Consider the following 22,874-nt stretch of genomic DNA (forward strand, 5'->3'; position numbering starts at 1 on the left):
TTACTTTTTTACTTTTTTTATTTTAGTTTAGTTATTATTAGTTGTAGTATAGTAACGTAAAGTAATTATTTATTATATATATATATATATATATATATATATATATATATTGGATTGTCGGGAAAGTTCGTTGCCGTTGTAGGAAAATTTAAACACAGAAAATTTAAATTTTAGTATACATTTATTAAATTATATAGGTTAGTCGGCACGAACTTTCCAGACAACCCAATATATATAGACATATTTTTATATAATTATATATAATTGTATATTTATATAATTATGTATAACTATAACTATAACTAATTATGTATAACCATATATAATATTATAAATAATTGTATATAAAATATGTTAATTTTTTACATAATTTTATATAATTTTATGTATGAAACCTTTTCCGATATGAATATATAATAATAGTCTTAAGCACAATAGCACACCAAGATGCTGATCAAGTTGACAAATAACGATATCCAAGATTAAATATCATAATTGTTTATAACTAATCTATTTTAAAGTAATGGATTTATAAAGCATTATATTTATTTCTAATATAATATAATAGATAGATCTGCTACATTTTTCACAGATTCGTTACCTGATAAAATCTTTGTCACTCACCGAGTGATGCGTGGAATTATCAGCTGCGTGGTTACATAGTTCTGTAACATACAAACACAAGATCCAAATTAAAATAACGTTCAAAATAATTAATAATTCAAAAAATAATTTTTTATACACATTGAATTTTTCAACTATATCTATCTGTTAAAAAATAATTATATATTTTCTCAAAATTGTTTTCATGAGAATAAATTTCCATAACATTTTAGATTAATTCTTTCTCTTCAATTATTATTTTTAGTCATCGAAATAAAACAATTTAATGGAAGAAATAACTAATTTTTTATGTCAATAAGTAATAAGCTTGCTTACCTCAAAGTTCTCCATCAAAACCCATTGCTTTTTCTAAACTTTTTCCTCCTCTTCTTCCTTCTCCTCACAGAATTGTCAAGCCTGCTTCTCGTCTCTCTTCTTTTCCCATTGCTTACTTTGTGACATGTACCTAGTAGACAGTACCTAGTTGAAACAAACCATTTGTTAAAATTAAGTGCAGTTGCAAATAATTACTAAAGATGCGCTCTGTTTTGTACTTACAATACTTGTATTGTAAGCATCATTTGTCCTGTTTAATATTTGATAGACAACAAAAACTGATGCTTACAGCGTATGAGCGTGAAAGCGAAACGCAATAAATATTATATCATATTTTGTTCGTATTATCGATATTAATTATATATGATACATAATTCATTTGTTGCGACAGCAAAAAAATAAGAACGCAGAAAATTTGTCATGTTTGATATTTTACAAATAAAATTTGGACATTGGAATGCATCTAAAATAGCGAAAAATTTTTGAACAGTTGACTTTACGCATCAAAGACGAAACGATATTCAACTGTATGAGTTTTGTTAAATACGTGCTCGAACGAATTATCGATATAAAATTAATATAAATTTTGCTTACCAATTCAATAAGTCGCGACTCATTTGGAGCTGACCATCTCGTATTCATCTGCAAATAAAACATAAATGCAATTATTGTGTCAAAGTGATTTCATTTCTCGCGTGAATTTTATACATTAAGAACATGTTTAATGAATTTTTACACGATAGCGTGCGCGCGTCCTTCTCTTATAAATTAAGTGAATATTGAATCTGAATATTGAATCTGAATTGCGCGAATACCAAATGTTGCAATAAACGACAAATACAAGTTTAATATAAGTTTCATTTGTTCAAAATAATTTAATCGATGTCAATCTCGTCTCTTAATCATTTGCGCTTCATTTACAAATCGAGATGTGTAAATGAATCGTAGTAATAATTAAGATGATGAAACAGCTTCGTTTTTGCGCGGTTAACTTCCAAAATCGACGCGACACTTCTCTCACTCTTGGTATCACATTCATGAATTTTCTATATTTCAAGATATAGCTGATGCTCAAAATACGGAAATAACAATCATAAAGGGCAAACGTGTATTATAATATACGTTTGTTTTTTATGATTATTATTATTTCCGTATTGCAGATTGATATTCGAAAATCTCATTGTCAATTATTTAAGCGATATACTTTCGGCGAATAAGTTTTGTGGAATACGCGAACGGATATTTGAACGGATTATTAATATGTAATTACTGAATCTATAGTCGGTAGTTAAATATCGCGTATAAAAACATACATTCAAATTATATATTTAGGTATTATATAGGTTTTAATATTTGATCGCGCGTTTCTCTCTCATCTGAAAGCCAGTCCATTTCGCCATGTCATTTCTTCCGCCGCATTTCGCGAATAAAATGTGAATGCGATCGAAATGAGGAAGCGGCGTCGTTTTCCGTGTGCGATCAACTTTACGCGTAAAAAGCGACGCGGACGCGACACGACGTCGCGTCTTGATTTTCGATCGAACAATGCGAGAAAAATATACTTTCGAATAATCAATGTGTTATACTAGAATCTGCAATACGCGATATTTATATTATTACGAGAAGTAAAAGCGAAGTTAATTATTGCTTACCTTAGTAAAGAAATCCAACGATGAACGATCCTTCGCCGTTTTATATTTTAAGAGATTCCGTCGTTTTATTAGCAGAGATTAGAATATGGATAAAAGTCATAATCGATTTGAAGAATCTCTCGATTTGAAGGGCTGCTAACTTTTCCAATGTTAAAATGACAGGATATACTCTCGTCCCCTGCTCGCAAAAGCATGAAATTGAGAATTATGCGCTATTTATATTTATAGGAGCCATCAAACGGCGAACCCCACCACTCGCTTGCCAGCCGGTGAGCGGGATGCGGATGCTTATTGGATCGCGCTAGCTTCCGAATGTGATATATAAACGCTATGCGCAAAAAATTTCAATCTTTTTCGGAATTTGGAGTCGTGCGTTTTATAAAGATAGAGAAGCCTGTACCCATTCGAGTGCTTTTACGATGTTAGCATGTATTTAATACATAATTCGCGTTACGTATTGTAGAATTTCAAACATAAAAGATATTTTGAATAGATTAGAAATTATATTTTTTCTAAAAATTGAAAACCAATTAGAATAAATAAATGAAGGCTATCGAAAAAATTATATGAAAGAAAATTCGAACTTATAAAATAATAAGCAATTATAAATCGTATAAACACCGCGCAAGTATAGAAATATACTTATTACTTAAAGTTCTATATAATAAAATTTTAAATCAAAATATTAATATAGCAATACTACTCCACTGAGTTTTAGTGTTAAGTATTAAATATGTTATGATAATAATCATTACGCTTGTGTATGAAATGAAAATGACATTAGGTTTTTTTATACAATATATGTGGCATTGGAAAATAAACTTAATGAAATTATATTGACGGCAGAGAGAAACCTGAGAGAGAACAAATATTATTGTGTAGTTAACATTTAACTTCTTCTTTGCAGTTATAGATTTTAGACCATCGTCTTCTCTCAGGTTTCTGTTTGTATCTAAACAGACATTGACTCGTTAATATTGCTAATCATCCGTAACCGCTATTTAATCCGAATTATCTTTTAAATACCAAAATATTTTGAACAAAATTTGCCTGCAGCTTTAATTACGCTAATTAATGTAACTAACCCAACTGATTCCTTTTTTTAATTTTTATAGCTTAAATTAACTTTACTTACATTTTATTATGTGATAAAATGAATTTACTACCGAACTATCGATGCATTATCAGCTTAAGTTGCACGCATCTCAACTTCATTGCAATTATTCGCTTATGTAATCAAAAAATACAATTAATAATTATAGATAGTAATATAAATACATCGGAAAGTATTGCATGATACAATGATTGTTCAATACTTTGATACTCGCGATGTTTATTCGCACTTGCAATGTATTAGTTCAGGCGATTAATAAAATACAAAATATAATAATATAATTTTGATCAGAAATAGTTGCAACGCGGCACAAAATGATGACGGCGGTGCATTCAATCTGCTAATTTTATATAATTGAGTTCAATAAATAAAATTTTTAAAACAAAATAAATTTCTTATCTCTCTGTAATGCAAAAACTGAAGTATCTTTTGCATTGTGTAATAATTACTTGAATACATATTAAATAAGTTCTATTTACTAAATAAAATATTAATTCACGTTTTAATATTTATTATTATATAGTACTGATTATTATAAACAATATTGTTCGCAAGGTATTCGTATAAATATGAATATTATATTCAAGATTTAACTATTATGATATTTATATATTTTTTATTTTTATGTAACAACAAAATAGTAGAAATTGACATTAAAAAATCATCATACAAGAAATATAAAATGTAACTTTTGAACTGAAACTAAGCAAACATTTTTGTCAAAATATATTTTTATAATAGATAAAATTAAATATTAAAAATACGAGGAAGAACTCTGGATATAAAAAGGCGCAAATATATGTATTAGGCACGTTTTAACATATTCGAAACAGTTATATTGGTTTAGTACCTGTATTTTTTTCAATATTAATAATAATAATAATAAAAATAATAATAAAGTACAATAAAACGCAAAATTAATTATCTACAATACTTGTTCGCGCGTATAGAGAATCACAAAATATACATAAAACAGACACAATGAAATATCGGAGCATATATACGGTTTCATTCTTCATTTTAACATAATCGCCGAGCAATTCCCTTGTTTTCGCCGTTAACGAATCGGAAGCAATCAAGAGCGGGGGCAGGATGCGCGTGTGCGTACGTATGAATGAACTGATCATATTTATTTGTGTACTTGCGTACGACTATACGTGAAGCTACATCTTTTCTTCCTGACGATCGAATATATAATATCTATATATATATATCTATATATATATATATATATAATATATACATATACATTCAATACACGAGAAAGTTACACGAATTCCGGATTCTGCTTGGAAAAGTACGAAGAACACTAGGTTCTCGTGATCGCGCAGACTTCCTTCCAAGATATATGAATCAAGGATCGGATCTTTCAGATATACACTTTTCTGTACTGCTTTAACAATATTCATCGAGATTCTCACTATTGCAAAATATTGCCCGAAATAACAATAGTGGCAAGCCTACAACGCTATATCTTCTACAATGACAACTTACCGCCTATGATTATCGCGAACACTATTTTTCAGCCATTTAAATATAACGATGTATAACATTAACGCAGCACAATTTATCGCAGAATACCCAAATATGTAAGGATCAAGCTCTTGTCCATGACAGAAGCGAATCCTTCTCATCTTAATATCGATTCTGGCACTCGCATACTGATTAGCCTCGCTCTCGCTTCTATCTTCCTGACAATATTTACATAAATCTATTATAACTAGTCACATTCAGGCAACTTCTTAAACGAGGTACGCCGACTGGTCCATCGGAACAACCTGTTTCTCATCATAAACTGATTACACGTAATCGGATTTCAGGATCCTTCGTATCTACAGACATCTCCTTTTGCTTAATCTCGATTACATGCGATTTAAATAAAACAATCTTAAGTCTATAGAATGTTAAAGAACCACAAGAAGATTTTTAAGAACTCTAGTATTACAAAAAAATTTCAATTTCATAAATCTTGGCACATCTGATATATATTCTTCCAACTTTATAAAATTTTTTCGCTTTGGACAATTAAAAATTAGAACAATATTAAGAATCTTTATTTTATTAAAATTAAAAATTAGACTTTGCACAAATTCCAGATACTACAAATACATGGTTCCTTGGAAGAAGAGGCATAACTTTAGAAAAGCCTCGATTTCATAAAATCGTATATATATGAATGTTCAATTACAAAATCCTATTATATGTGTATAAATTCTTTGCCGAATTTTATCCTGTACTATGTGCTTTCATAATTTCTGTAATTCTTCTCTCAATGCCAATGTACTTCGGAATCATGCCGATTTTTGTGATCTCGATTACGAGTAAACGTCGATATTTTGTTCGACTCGCGTGAGTACGACGAAACTCTAGCAGCGATCAGTCTCGTGTTCTCTTAGCGTGATAGTGTCCGTGTAACAGTCGGCCGCCTTTTACGATGTCGAGTCAAGTATACAAAAGAACGATAAAACTTCGGTGCGGCGACGATTACAACAGTTATGATTAATTTGCAAGTGACGAGTAGGCGGAGCGCGATTATTATTATTAAGATAATTACTTCTCTTTTTCTCAACGAGGTCGTTAAATGTTTCTTTTGTGCATCTACACGGAAAAAGGATACGTCTCGGAACTCACGTGAGTGCATAAAGGATATTTATTTCACTATCGACTCTTCACGAAAAGTCGCGCTTTAATCCTTAGCAGCTACATTAGTGTAATTCTGTAGCGAGCTTGAGAACTTATAATATATAAATTTTTATACAGACAGAGAAGACTCGTCTCAAGATTTTTAATCAGAATATTGCACTATTTTCGTCAACCATGGGTGCTAATAGCTGGCTAAAAATCTGGCATTTCCCAATTACGAGTTTAAATAATTATTTTTTCAACAATTATAATAACGCAATTTTTCTGTTTCGATTCTTACTCTTGTTAAAGGATTAAAAATGACAAATGCATATAATCGAGTATGTATATAATCAGACATAACACTATCATACAGATGCCTAAATTCAACCCTTACTTCTGGATTCATGAGTTTCCTGCCGTAGATAGACTTAGGGACCACAGTAGCCCTTCATATAAGATCTAATTTAAAATAATAAAAAAGAGAATTATTTATTTACACAATAAAACATAATGTACAGTTTGCAAGATACAGTATTTCTAATTAAAACTTTTGAGATTAATAATGTAATAATTATTGTTATCAATAATAATTTCGACGAATTAAACGCAAAAAGATGCAGGTCCCAATATGGTCTTCCGCATATAGAATTTCTTCTCGCGGTAACAATAGAACCGCGATTAAAAATTCATCATTAATAATTATCAACAGCCATTAATATCAACTTATAACTTTAAAATAATATAATAATGCGAGTAAGACTGTACGATCGCCGCGAGCCTTCATAAAAAAAAAATTGTATTTTTTAGATCACGAAAATAATGATTTAAACGTAAATGTAAATAATACATTCGCTATTAATAATACGCTATTAAAATCTGTTAAATACCTTTTTAACAGATAATTGCAAGAGTAATTATTACATAACAAAGTATTATATTAAATAAATCCGAATAAAAGCAAAATATATCTCTTAAGAGTCTATAAAGCCCAAAAATGAGCTCGATCTTATTCCTATTACTTATATTAGATTGATTGATCACAAAGCCAGGGCGTTTGTTCGTATCGTATCGTTTCTTTGTTTCTTCCTGATTGATTGGCCGATCAATCGAACAGAAATCCTTGAGAAGATGTGTTGGAAGTGTGATCGCGATTTCGAATATGAGAATATTAGCACGCGATAATCCGATTCCGCTTCTACTTCTATAGATTATGACTGCGGATCTTTAGATTGATGAAAGATTTTTTTCATGAATAAGGAATTCTATCTTTTATCTTTCATCAATTTTATAAATCTTAAGAGAAATTTTGAAATATATTTTATTTGTGAATATTCACAATTCTGTCCACATCCACAAGTTCCTCATTGCATCTCCAAATTTAAGAATCTTTCGACTTTCCATCGTTCGAGAGTATTGATTAGGCCTGCGAGCCGCTCTTGTCATCCCGATATCCTGTGCCAATTCATCCAACACATGATCCTCAAATCTTCGACGGCATCAAATACATTTTTGTTTATAATCTTCTTCGAGTGATTTCGCATCGCGCAGATTCCCTTTAACAACCTAGGAGAAGCGGCTAAGTGTTGTAGAGATGACACTCTATGTACGAGGTCGGTACAAAACCTTCGATCGGTTGCGAAATGCGTCTTACTCTGGTCCAACCGTCGCCCTGGTCTAGCTCGATCATATATAGCTCTTCGCCATCATACATCGGTATGGAACCTTCGCTAGTTGCTGTAAATAAAATAGTAACAAAATTAAACATTATAATAATAAAAATATAAAATAATTTTTTTCATAATTTCATAATTTCATAATTTTTTCTCTCTGTTAGACTTTAAACTTACATTCGTATCTCTAAAATTGAGAATATAGACAAATCATGTTGTTTGGCTATAAATTGGGAGGGACTTACCATCGAAAGGATAAAGCGCTCGACATGTTCCCAGTGGCGGCTGAGCGTCCACTTCATCATGATAATATTCCTCGCAGCCGCTGCCGGGTAGCGACGTTCTCGACTCGCCAAGGCCAGATTCCGGGCTGTTCGTGGAACTGTGCATCAGTACCATAAAGCGAAAACCGTGGCTATTTGTCTAGTGTAAAGTGTCTAATCTACTCAACATCGTAAACCAAACGCTTTCGCGAAAACACATTGACTAAATCGTAATCTAATCTGAACCTATAAGCAATTGTGAACAGCAAAATTCCATTCACGTCACACTAATTGTTAAACCGAGTAAAATGGCAATGACTCATGTAATAGTATTTCAAATTATCACTATTACTTGTTCATTAGTTCCGATAAGATAAGAACGGTTGCATAAAAGTCGAAGGCATTGCAATGTTTCTAAATATGAATTTATGAAACAAAGGGAATCTATACAATTACAATATAAAAATAGAATATTAATGATGAAAATATTAATGATGAAAATATTAATGATGAAAATATTCAATAATGGTAAAACACAGTACAAATTATATATATTCAATAATAACAAATTTATGAAGCATTTATACAACAAGATGTATGGATTTTAAAAGTTCCGAAATTTCGGAGTGTGAGTCTGTGGGTTACCCTACATTACCAAGATAACTTACCCATGAGTTGGCTGTGGTGTGCTCGGTGCACTTTTCTTGTGAACTGGTTGATTCGCGTTCGCATTACAGACGCTCGAATCTGAAGCGGATCTCGAAAGACTCTCCTCGCCGCCCGAATGACTACCTCTTCGTGAACTTAATGGCCTCGTTGCCGAACCGTTAGTAGTAGGTTTTCGCTGTGCTTGACTTGGGCTGAAATCACACCAAGTTACTTTTTCACTTCTTTGATGAATTAAACATATTATGCAGAAATATATACTAGTCTTAATCCAATTAACTATTATGTAGACAATTCTATAGAAAATTTATATATTTCAACTTATTATTTTAAACACAATAAAATTGCATAAATTATAAAAGCACGCATTATATTATTTATAACTGTGTTACTCTATATAAATATTGTTTATATTACGCGTTTCACTTTTCACAATTACACTATGAACATTACTCACTTTTAGAGCGATTGTTCTATATGTCTAACAAATATCAGTACTACCTTGCACAATTCTAATAAAGCTACATTTACCTAGACAAACTGGCACCAGTACGCATTGCTTCTTCGAGGTAGCCTTGAAACTTTGCCAATTCAACTCCGAGTTTGTCTAATTTGTTACTGGACTGGTTTAGTTGCCCCTCTATACTCATCGGATCTCCGAGAGCAGGATTTTGTTCGTATACGCCTTTCATCTTCATTAGACCATCTCTCGCTGCGGTTTCCTGTTGAATTTTTGCCTGGATCTCGTCCAGTCGTTGCTGCAATCGTTTCTTTCGCTGATTCGGTGGCAAATCGCTGCAGTCCTCCTTGGCACCATCACCGTAACCAGGCACATTGTTCTGGAATTTGTTACAATAAATATCGATCCTTGAAAAATTATCTGTGCATATTCCTGAGACTCAGAAACTTTATTTGCAATGGAACTTAACGATATTATCAAATCAAATAATTAATAGCAATGTATATAATAATAAATTATGTAAACAAGAATGAATTAAGATAATTTTATGATTGAAAAACACGAGTTTCTTTCTCTTTCCCCTTCCTCCTTTTCACTCCGTATATATTACAGTCTAGGTCTCAGGAAAATAACAGAAAGAAAGATGAGAAAGCTTGGGAATACATTTTGTTGCAGGAGGAATTCGTTCTGTTAATGATCTGCGAATTGTTAGTGAAAACTAGTATAAATTGATAAACAACTTCAATATTCAATATCGCTCATTGTTCTAAGTGACAATATCAATAAAATGTATTCTTTGCAGTATATAATAAAAAAAAACATAACAAATTATTTCAGAAATAAGAATATTTAACCCGTTTGGTGCTAGAAGGTGGAAAATATGATGTGTTAGAAGAATTAAAATTTAATTTCTTTAATTTCAGAATTAAGAAATTCGCGAAATGATGTTATTAAATATCAAGACTTTACAGTTTTTTACATTTCAGATCCGCAAAAGCTTTTGTTTTCGCAAAAATTAGATTTGTTTAAGTGATTCATTGATTCATATATTTCGCAGATGTAGGAATTCTCTCAATTTAATTTTAAATAATCGAAATAATCGAATTAATTATCAAGACAATTTTGCTTTCGAAGAAGCGATTGCCTGTCTCATATATTTACTACTACATGTAAAGAAGACTAGCAAATCTCGAGCACTTGTAAGCATTCAGCTAAGCACCAAAAGGGTCAATCGGAAAATTACTTGGCGATTATATAAAAGACAGACCTTTAAAGCTATGCACACCTCGATCAACTTCTGTCGTTAGCATGAAACAAATTCGAAAAGCGTATCATTCAGCGAATGAACAAGATAGACTTCCAGCAATAGCATAAGCAAGAACTCATTATTTCGGAAATTATTAATCTTAAATAATATAAGATATTTATAATACGTGTACAATAAAAAATTCATTGATTCAGTACTTTTACATAATAACTTCACATTAAGTTCAAGTTTTTACAACGTTATTTAACAATGCAAAAATATTTTACAATACATTAATTTCAATATAGTTTCATATAAAATGTATTTTTTAACTTTACAAATATTATTCAAAGTAAATCTCTTACAAGAATTGTAAATTTTTAAAAACATAATTATTTCAATTCTCAAAATTGTAAATTATTTTCACATTAAATTCCAATTTAATTCCATGTCTTGTTATATTTTACAATATAATTTAATTTATAATAGTTTGGTTACACAATATAAAATTTTAATTAAATTTCATATACTATATTCGTATACAGTAAATATAATTGATTTATCTTATACTGATTAAGATTAATATATCCGTTGGGTTCACGCTCTTTTAATAAGATATTTTAATATCATATGTATTTTATCTTTATAAAGCAGATAAATAGTTATTATATACATAATTGCGAGCGGAAAAGCGGTCTACGAAGTACTTACTAAGTGTGATAATATCCCAATTCATAGCCCGTGATGATTGGAAACAAGAGACCACAGAGGCAGATTGAACCATCCACCAAATTAATAGAAAGTACAGAAGAAAAATAAGTTATGTTTTTCATTATGCGAGATCAAACGAAAGAGTGATTGCAAATTATAGTCCGAACGTATAAAAATAATACACTATTGAACTGTATTGTAATTTTTATCAGAGTTTATCAAATTTATTAATTGTTATTCTTTTTTTACATTTTACATTTTAAGAGTGGAGTGTATAAAAGCAATTCGAAAATTTAATCCCGAAAATTAATCCCTAACACCTAATTACCTTTTTAATTTTTATTAAAAATGTTTAATAAAAATTAAATATTTATAATACATATTATATCGTCGTAATATAAAAATGTTAAATAAGTGTGCTACTATTTAAGTAAATTAACAAAATCTTATATTTTAGCATGTAATGAACACAAAACATTTTTTAATTAACCTCTTTAATTAACCTTAATTATAATTAAAATTTTGAGTTTTCAATTTGAATTTATCAGTATATAAATTCATCATATATATAAAGAGTTTGCTGTATCCCAAAAGCGCTTATGAATTATAAAAGTGTATATATAATATCGAAATCACTTCAAATAATAATAATTTGAAGATACAAAAAACGTTTCAAATAATCATAGAAAACAGTGCACAAAACATAATTGAGAAGTCACACGTAAATAACATTGCAGCCGGTCGGAAGAATGCAGAATCTACTAATGTACATGCGCAATAGATATTGTGTGCATATAAGAGCAGGCCTGTCGGCGAATAAGGAGATGCAAAATATACATAAATGATAAGTTAAAAGAATAAAATAATATTATACTTCACAAAGAATTGTCATGCATGCTATAAAAATAATATGCAATCCTTTGCAATTATCCTTTCCTTCTCACGACCTCGCAGAGGGTAATAAATAAATAATGCAGTAAGTTACATTAGTTCTTCTTTGAGTCATTCGAGTCTTCGGCTTATAAACATTGCGAATTAAATATTCCCTATCAGGAATCATTTTTTCAATGGACTAAAAAATTTTGCAATTATGTAATTGTGATATGCGCAAAAGAATTGTTGCAAAATTTTATGAAATCGCCCAGACTCGATGGCTTCACGAGAAATATAATGCATAATATAGGATGTTTGAAAAGATATCGTTCTAATACAAATTTATAAAATTAAATGAAATAATCAAAAAGTAATAATAAGTAATATAAAGTTTATCTTGTATTAAATTAAAAATGTCAAACAAAGAATTAAAGAAAAATCTATGAAAAAAATACTAAATTCTCACGGAGCGGTGCACTTGCACATAGTTCAAGTGCACACACCACTCATATCGACAGGCCTCAGTAATTTTTAACTGTTTTACCAATGAGATTATATTAATATATATATATATTTTATATATATATTTTAAATTAGCTAATTAGCAATTGATACACCAAAATTCTCAATTATTTTTCAATACTTTCATTAAATTCAAGGACTTCATCCATTTATCTTTTCAATACATCCTATGCATTGAGAACGTACACCAATGATCTCAAAAGAATTGCAACAATCTTTCAGAGCAATGGACGAGTATCTACCTTATTACTGCCGAAAATCCCGAAGAGGCCGACCCTCTTTTTGATCTTGCCACCGGAGACAGTACCCTTGACCGTGAGGTGATTATGGATTGGCTGCATAACGGGCTGAGCCAATTGACTATTGCTCTCATAGTTCTTAGCAACCGATAAGTCTTCAAAGGGAAAATCGCCGGGTGGCTGGAAACCGCTCTTATACCGTTCGATTACCAACATTGTGTCCTCCTTCTCGTTAATCTCGTTCGCTGCCTTCTCAATGCCATCTAAGCATTGGGCAATTATCGGTGCCACTGCTCGCTCAATCTCTACAGATTTCATCATATAATTCCGCATGTTTTTTATCCTCTTCTCATCCAGTTCCTGTGGCAAAAGCGCGACATATAAGAGAGAATTACCCATGAGAAAAGAATTAATAATTGAAACATTGAATTGAGAGACAACATTGTAATAATTTTCAATTAGCAAGTTAATATTAATTTATTAAACTAATATTGGTAAATTTGTAATTAAGGACACAGACAAATAACATAATTTTGAGTAAAATTAATTCAAATTTAATTAAAATTTAACTTTGTATTTGATTAGCGTATAATTTAATCTATGATTGTTCAAATATGTCAAATATGTCGACAAATATCATTTCATATTTTTTTATTATATAAACATAACATCGATGCACAGTTCTTTGAACTCTTGTACAAAAAGCAGAATATTTTTTCGAATAATATTATAAGAATTACAAACAATATAATAAAACATAGACGCAATCACGCACAGTTATGATAAAGTAGTACCTGAAGATGTTGAAACACTTCCGGCATCGCTGTGTGGTAGTGCAATGTCTGCATGTCATTCGTTTTTTGTAGCTGATTCGCGTACTCCGTTTTGGCTTCCTCGCTCTGCTGGGTCTTCATAGTCATATTCATCCTCTGTTTCTCCACCTGCTCGTTGCAGAAATAAAATTGATCATCATCAAGTATCAATATACAATTTTCAACAATCGTTCATAATTTAAAGGCATAATTTTTTCTATCTATCCGTAGAAAAACTTGAGATTCTGTCTATATTCTGTCGAAATGATACTACTGACTCTTCTTTCCACTTATCGTATACAAGTTAAGTCATTTTCAGAAAAGATATTATGTAATTTTTTCTCTAGGGCAGAAACGTAAAAATTTTTTATATGTATGTGTGTATATGCTCGTACGTACATACATAAAAATTTTCACTTTTCCGCTCTAGAGAAAAAATTACATAATCGGTACCCAGCACGCAAAAGCTGACGAGATTTATTATGAAATGATAGGAAATTTTTTATCACGCACCTCTGCTCTCGAAAGATTAAGATCCGCGTCCGCTCGCTGATAGTTCTCCACAGCGCGTTCCGCCTCGCGGAAAGCCTTCTCATAGGCCTTTCTGGCACGCTCCAGATTGCCGATCTGACCGGCTAGGGTGGCCATTAGTCGCGCGCCCTCCTGCAGATGCTTCTTGCGATCTTCTTTGAAGTCCTTAACCAGGATGTTAAGTTCCCGCAGGACGTTGGCCTGGAGATTTTCTGCGATTACTTCCCGCTGACCAGCTTGATCGTTCACTTCGTTCAATTCCATTTTAAATGCCCGACAAGGACTATACCTAAAAGAACACAAGCACGTTCTTCTCTCGTTCTACATTTATTTTATCCCTTATCTACTTTCTCTTTTCGTAGATGTTTATTTTCATTTGATTAAAATTCGCAATTCTTTCTTTATATACTACTTTCTTAATATTTTTAAGAAGTCCGCTTTCTCTCTTCTACTTTATCATCCTCTAAATTTCGCCTTTTTGTCTAATACTTTAGTTTGCAATTTTGTAATTAGTAAGTTTTTAATGTCTCTTGTCAAGAAATATTAATGAGAGAAATATTAATGATCTAGATATTTTAAACAATTTGCATTTCATATAAGTAAACCATCTTGTCCCTTAATTAATAAATATAAAATGCATGAATAACGTCGCTAATTTAACTAATTGTTTTTTAAAATAGTTTAATATAAATTTTAAATAATAATTGTTACATATACGACAAGAATAATTTCTGATCTACACGCTGACGCAGGCTAATTTCATAAAACGAGAAAAGCCTAAATCTCAGCCTACGCTGATTAGCATGACACATTCTTAACACTTCATAACGAATCAACTGCGAGCGCTATAGGATCTTTTTTGCGAAGTTATTGAACTTATAAGCATCTCGCCTCTGCTGCAAAGTATAATTTCTGCATGAAATTAGCATCTTGTTAAAAAGATCGTTTTTAGTTTTTATATAATTTATTTTATAAAATTAATTTATAAAATTCTGATTCTTCCCTAAGTTTTAGAATTTGATAGAAAAGAGGTCACATTTAAGCGCAAAAAATAAAAATCTAAAACTGTAAGGTGTTAATATCACATTCTATTAAACAAAAATTGATGATAACTTTCTAATTTCGATCAGGATTGGATTCTAGGTCGCAAGATAAACAGGTTGCTCCTGTTTCTATTTCATTTTGACGTTGGTTTGCAAGTGACGAATAAAAAAATTTAGCGCGAGAGTAAAAAAGAAGTGAAAAATTGGAGAATATCTATTGAAATAAAATTTGCTTTATTTTTGATTACCCTGATTCTGCTTTTTTAACTGCTTTAACTTTTATTTTAACTCTGACCTAACCACACTCTTATGCGCGCTTAATTATTCGCGCAGTACACATTCTGTGCGTCGAGTCAGAAATTAATTATGGCTCCACAGAACTCGGTATACCTATGAAAATTAAAGATCAGTAGAGGTTCTCTACTGATAATCTACTAAAGGAAATAATCTCGTCATATATTTTTTTGCTTTAATAAATCCTTATATTCAAGAATGCGTTGAATTCCAACGCGTTGAGTGTGTGCATATAATTGCAGAATGTATTTTTATATCATAAGAGACATAATCAAAAAACAAGTATTCATACTAATTTATACAACTTTTGTTTTGAAAATAATCACCTTAGATAATTACTATTTTATTCGTCAAATGATACATTATCTACTTTCTTTGATTAACTAGTGGTATAATCCATTTAGACTATAAATAATTTAAACATATGTTTATTACTCTTTCTGATTCAATAATCTATGGTATCTGAGATCGTCAGTAACTCGAGAAGAGAGATGCAAACATATAGTTTTTATACTTACTGATAATCTTCCTCCTCCTTCTTCTTCGGTTGATAACTCTTCACGAGACGTCTGTAACAGAGAAAAGAGATATAAGATTATTGATGCACGTTTCTCACGAAGGTGAAATGACACGCCGAGAAATGTTAGGCGAATAGCAGGAACTATCAGATTACCCGGAAATAAACTGCTCGGAGAAATGATCTCTGTATTACTTCCGAATTTATCATTTGCGATTTTTTAGTCAAATAATTGGCAATAATTTTTAGTACAGTTTTGAGTAATAATTTTTAATAACTGACGAATTAATCTCTTTTATAAAAAATTAATCTGTTACTAAAAATTACATTTTTATTATACAGACTAATTTAATAAATATAGAGAGATATCACAATTAAATCAATATATTTCTAAAATCCTATATGCAAATATATTCTAAGGAGCATGTCGTAAAATTTCATTCGTCAAACAACAATAATAACTTCTTTAATTCGTTACATTCGCAATTAAATTTGAAAAATTTTCGCCATGTTACATTTTTCATAATTTTATTCCACACTGTAAAAAATACTCAAAGTGAAAAGAATTAAATCTAAGGATTGCGCGATTTGAATTAAGTGAAGTATAATCAAGAAGAATAAAAACCTAGTTAGATAAATAATTACACTAGTTAGATGAATAATTTTACGTAATAAATTGTACTACTGTATTGTAAAAATTTAATCAAAGTATATGATTAACCGAAATAAGATTAATGCAATAATATTAGAAATTCATTCGACTACCACAAGGGTGATTTAACGTAATTCTAATAAATCTGCCTCTTCATGGAGATTAAATCAATCATACAGAAAAATAAATTGAATTAATTTATTTACGTAATTCAATGATGGGACGGTATAATCATAAGTATTTATAAAGTTAAATGAATTATTATTGTTGTTAAATGAACATGAATATAATGTAAAAATAACACGACTTAAAGTAATAGGAATTTAATAAAACATTAACGATACTTCACTTTGATTTAGAAGGGAGCATTTTGTGGAGTTATTAACAGATGGCGTGTACTCATAAGAAAGATTCGATATCTATCTGTATAAAGCGAGGATGGTCAAATGATCTTTTCATACACTTTTTGTCACATCATGATGACATCATGATGACAAATATTTTTTTCAAAGTTCAATCGATTTATATAATAATCGATTTATATAATAATTATTTTAATTAAATTATTTTACAAAATAATGGGATCAAATAAATTTAATGAATTGTCCTATTAGATAAATTATTAAATCTACTTCACTCGAAGATAAAGTAGAAATTATCTCAAAATAGTTATTATCAACAATTTATTAAATTCACGTTACTTTATAGAAGTCCAGTCAAATGTTAAAAACAATCTATTCTATTGCAGATTTATTTCATCGCGCTCATAAAATTATTTTAATTAACGATATTATGTTCCGTTACTACCAATAGTGTTTAGTCAATTATTTAAATATGTTATAAAACTAAATTTAATGTTTAATTAACACAAGGAAGATATTAAAGGAACGTTAAAATGTTTCTTGGTGCAACCCGACAATTCGCCGTATTTAACTCTGAGATTGAGTTGGTTTACTTCAATCCGAGTTGAATTTCCCGATTTTTTTTATAGTGCATGTAATGCATATTATTCTAATGAATGTATTAAAAAAGCCTATTAAATGGCTTCATATCTATATTAGAAATTCTATGTTTTTCTTAATCTTTATATTCTAAATAATATTTCTACAAATCACATCAGTTTTTAGAGTACATCACACATATGTACAATAGTAAACAGTTGCTATAATGCAATTATAATAATATTTCAATAGCGATATAACAACATGCTCAAAGAATTGCCACATCTCGCAATTTCCACACGCTCGCTTCCTGTTATGGAAAAAGCTATTGGTTGAGAATTTATTGCAATGTACGCGATCATTCCGTCGAGGTGCATCAAGAGGTCAAATCGCGGATTGTACCGCCGCGGAGTAATCGAAGAAATATCAGTTCGCGAGTACGCGAAATTATTTTTGGTCGCGGCGCAGATTAAAACGGATCTGGGCGTGCCGTTTTAATTTTTATGGCGCACCACATCCGTCTATAAATACACTATCACATTGAATCTCACACGCTCTTGATATAGCAAAGCAACATGAAGAGAAAAAAGAAAATTAATGAAAAAAAAGATTAATGGGAAATAGCGAAAGTTTATATACCAGGATAATTCTTCTGCAATAAAATATTTTAAGACTTTCCAAGTATCATCCAGATGCACGTGCGATCCTTTTTTGGGCACTTGCCAAATTCCTAGATACTGTTATACGTTGGATATCCAGGTGAGCCTCCAATTATTTGATCGCGTAATTTTTTGAGTATTACATAGAGTCGTGGCAATTTTCCCAGAATCATCCCAGAATACGCGTACATTGACCGCCACGCTTTTATACGAAAGTGAATCGAGGGTCGAGCTAGACGTTGGAAATTGCAGCGCATTAAGACGAAGGACGCGCGAGTGCGATGATTCGTATGCAGCGGCAAGAGCGAACGTGCGCAGCGAAGCGCGTGAAATCACTGCTCACAGTAACACGTCTAATTAATTCTCTAATTAATTCCTTCATTTCGTCAAAATCGATTTAGAATAGTCTGTACATACATTTCCTCATTAATTTTCTCGTCGAACATGTAAATTTAAACGCGAATTCAAACAATTTACATTTGTATAACAATTCAATTGTATCACATGGTATAATGTATACATTAAAGAAGTTGTAGGGCATAGAATACATATATTAATATTTACGCTTTAAACAAACTACACACATGTGAAAAATTGTGTTCATAACATTCTGTTTTTATTGATAGTAATACATTTTTATAGATTATTTATTTTATTTGATATTTTAGTTTTATTGTTCTAAACAAAAATTTAAAAAATAACAAAAATCTAAATTTTTTTATATAAATATTTTAAATACTAAAAATGCCTTATGCAAAGTTTTATTGAGATTTACCAATTAGTTTATAAGAAATAAATATTTGGTTTATTTATTGAACAACTAATGTCTTAATGTAACTTTACATAAATATTCTTGAATTCATAAAGTAGTATACTTATATTAAAAAATTGAGATTTTTATCATTATTTTATAATACATTCTCATATATTTCTATTAGAGCATAAATTAAAAAAATATTATTTTTTATTGAAATAACTTTTGATCCAGAGTCAGATCAACTGTCTTTAATTTTTTTTGTATTACTTTTAAATTAATTTAGAATAATCTAATTTATTTCAAATAATTCTTAACATACATTCTTGCATTTGTCTTACAATCTCCTTAAGCTTTCATAAGAAAATTAATTATGGTAATTGTAATTATACAATTACCATGATTAATTTTCTTATGAAAGCTCACACCTCAAGTTACGTGACACAACAATTTCAAATATTTTTAATTATGACAGAGCGTATAATTATAGGTTCGCTATAAGGTGTATTTAAAAACGAAGAACAATGAACATATATACGTCTCATGTCTCTAAAATTTCACCCCTACTGTATATTTTCGTTGATTATGTCAAACGACAGACTGTACAATTAATTACTATTAATGTTGCATGCAGCGCATATTTCGGAATATGCGACGAAATAATTAAGCGCAATGCAAAACAGAGTAATTAAGCGGCCGGAATGAATGGATTTCGAGACACCCGATAGAACAAAAGTACGCCACAGTGGACGGCATTCACGGAACGGACAAGGGATTCCTTTAACACAATATTAGTCGCTACAGATCTCGCCTCGTCCCTGAACCCGCAGGGTGCGTGAGACACGCTCGTTATACAAAATGTCCCATTGAAATTATTTCGCTTCAGATGCCTCACCCTTTGTTGAGGCACTTGAAAAAAAAGTAGCATCGTGTACGAGCAACATCGACTTGCACGGCAGGGTAACACAAGATATGCCAGGTACGAAAGCATTCCAAGAGGGTCTCTATACTCCCTATGCACCTGCTATTGATTCTTTGTTTTTTCTCTGTCTCACTTTAAATTATTTTCAAACTAGGAAAAACTAGGAGAAATATTTTATCGCCATTTTTCTTTTTAATTTTTTACGCATTTCTCTTCCATTGTCTTTAATATAATGTAAATTTTAATAACAATCAAGGCAAACAAAAAAATTAAAAAAATAAAAGTAACTATAGATAATAAATAGATCAAAAGTGTAACGCAGACAGAGATAAATTCAAAATTTTTCTAATTTCTTGCGGTTTTCTATAAGAAATCTTCTCATACAGAACGCCCCAAATTAATCATGCAATAAATTGAAATGCAGATTATTTGAAGAAAAGCTCGAAAAAGATAATAATAATTATAATTATAAAAGATTATAACAATTATTAAAATATATCTATAATAAAGAAAATCGAAGTAGTATTTAGCACGTAGAGTATAAATACTTCGAAAATGTTCAAGTGTCTCCTCTAATCTTCCGTACCTCTTTATTTACATTCTTAGGAAGTTGTTATGTCTCACCTGAGTTTCGCTGCGTATTCGAATTCGATCGCACAACGATCACGTATGAAGTGGCCATACCTCTCGAGAAATTCTATCCCTTTTTGTGTGTGCAGGGATAGATTCTCGAACTGGTCCTAAAAGCACAAACAAACAAAACGATTTTAAAAATGTATTTGACTATTTGCAATACTCATTAAAATATACAAGACTTAAACTTCTTCAAAAAATATATTGAATAGTACATACGAATACAACTTTATAGTAACAAAGTATAGTAATAATAAAGTATTTTTCAAATTTTACAATATTTTAAATACATTAATACATTTTAATATTCTATGTACATTCATTAATTGACTTGTATAAATAGAATAGATAGTCCTAACGATGAACCAGTAGTACACTATGAATTATTGCGATATTTCATTAATACGACGTTATCAGATTGTGTTGCTATCATGCAGCAATTCGCATTTAAACCCTTCCTCCCCATACCAGTTAACTGGTAGATCGCTAGATGTAATTTCACATTTTAAGAATTTTTGGGTTGCAAAGTAAATTTTTTTCGTAAGTTTTACGCATTTTTTACGCATGTTTTTGTTGTTATATCTAACATTTTTTTCATTGTACAATAGTTTTGTGTGCACATTTGGCTTTATTATTCTGTAAGCAACTCTTTCTGTTATATTATTTTATCACATTAGGAGATATTATTGTGGAAAAGATTAAGTGGTTTACAATGAATCATTTTGATGTAATGAACAAGGATGTAATGAATAATCATAGTATATGTATATCACATAATCTTTTTTACGATAACCTTCAAAATAATAATTCATTGTAATAATTATTTAGAATACGGCCTCTTCTCCCACCTAAAATCTCAATAAAAATATATTCATTTGACGCGTTTTCACTCAAAACGAAAGAAAAACGCTCGGCCTTGTGAATCTTCACCTTATAATTATCTATTTTATAAAATAAACATTTTAAACTATAGCAAAACTAAAATAATCCAACAATTCGTAGTATAAAACATGTAATTTATTATTTTAAAAAGCATGGTTCATTGTATACTCCCCCTTGTATACAATGAACCACTTCTCGATTTTTTAAATAATCGAATTGTGGCTAAATTTAAAAAATAACTTAAAAGTTATTGTTTATAGTATGTAGCCAACTAAATTCATAAATTGTATGCCAAAACTCAGATCTTCAATTCAATAATTGAAAGAGATATAAGCTTCTGAAATTTACATGATTCATTGTTGGACCACTTATCCTATATGATAAAAATGAAATCATAAAATTTGAAATACGTTAGGTAAGTCAATAGTTAATAAGAAACTTTAATTTTGCTTTTAAGAATTCATGTATATTAACGTTACTTATTAGAGACATAAAGATATATATTTTTAAAAAATCGTAGATTTGAAGACTTTTAACAAAATGAGATTCAAGGCATATTCCGTATCACGCTTTTACAGAGAACGAGAGACGTAGTTGTTTCACTAAATACGCATACAAGAAAATTTTAACAAGACCTACTCTTAAAAAAAAAAAAAAAAAAATTAACTTTTTTCTTTTAAATTTCTTGAAACATATCTAAAGTGTCGATTTCGCCACCAAGAGAGTGAAGACTTTTCTCCGTCGAACGAACAATCCGACCGTATCTATCGCGGTCGACGACTGAGAAAAACCTCTTGGCACACATACGCCCCTCGTTTCCTCCTCCTCCTCTACCTCCACCTCTTCCAACACCACGGGACAATGAGGAATTTCGCAAGCAACATGCGCGGAAAGATTTCTGAACGTCGTTTAGCGGCTCGGCACGAAAAGTGAAACTGGACATATTAACATTCAGTTATCCGAAGTAAAGTACACAAACAAAAGTTAGTGTCCAGAGTCGCAACTTTGACGACATATTACAATTAACATCGTACAAACTGATCTTCTATATATTCCAAGGGTAATGACCTTTCGCCCTTACGCTTGTAAATCACACCTGTGTTGCAATTTTCCCACCATCAACTCTTCATCTTTCCACGTCTTATTAATGAGTAGATTACAAATTTCATAAATAAGGTAAGAAATCACACTAACAACGAACATATTAATTTAAATAAATAACTCTTTATGTAAAGTAATTCTATGCTCGTTTTG

General features: G+C 30.5%; 1 protein-coding gene across 1 annotated transcript in view; it reads right to left on the reverse strand.

Annotated features, from left to right (window-relative positions):
• Positions 1 to 7,906: 7,906 nt before the first annotated feature.
• Positions 7,907 to 22,874, reverse strand: part of LOC105624673 (formin-binding protein 1-like) — a 39,868-nt gene continuing 24,900 nt past the window's right edge. Inside the window, exons 3-12 of the mRNA XM_012206029.1 lie at positions 20,730 to 20,845; positions 16,179 to 16,229; positions 14,306 to 14,612; positions 13,775 to 13,921; positions 12,984 to 13,340; positions 10,657 to 10,686; positions 9,461 to 9,768; positions 8,932 to 9,123; positions 8,246 to 8,382; positions 7,907 to 8,064 (exon numbers count right to left, since the gene is read on the reverse strand). Of these exons, the coding sequence (XP_012061419.1) occupies positions 7,907 to 8,064; positions 8,246 to 8,382; positions 8,932 to 9,123; positions 9,461 to 9,768; positions 10,657 to 10,686; positions 12,984 to 13,340; positions 13,775 to 13,921; positions 14,306 to 14,612; positions 16,179 to 16,229; positions 20,730 to 20,845 (1,803 nt within the window). The remainder of the gene's footprint in view (positions 8,065 to 8,245; positions 8,383 to 8,931; positions 9,124 to 9,460; positions 9,769 to 10,656; positions 10,687 to 12,983; positions 13,341 to 13,774; positions 13,922 to 14,305; positions 14,613 to 16,178; positions 16,230 to 20,729; positions 20,846 to 22,874) is intronic.

Source organism: Atta cephalotes, assembly GCF_000143395.1.
Source record: "Atta cephalotes unplaced genomic scaffold scaffold00084, whole genome shotgun sequence".
NCBI lineage: Eukaryota > Metazoa > Arthropoda > Insecta > Hymenoptera > Formicidae > Atta > Atta cephalotes.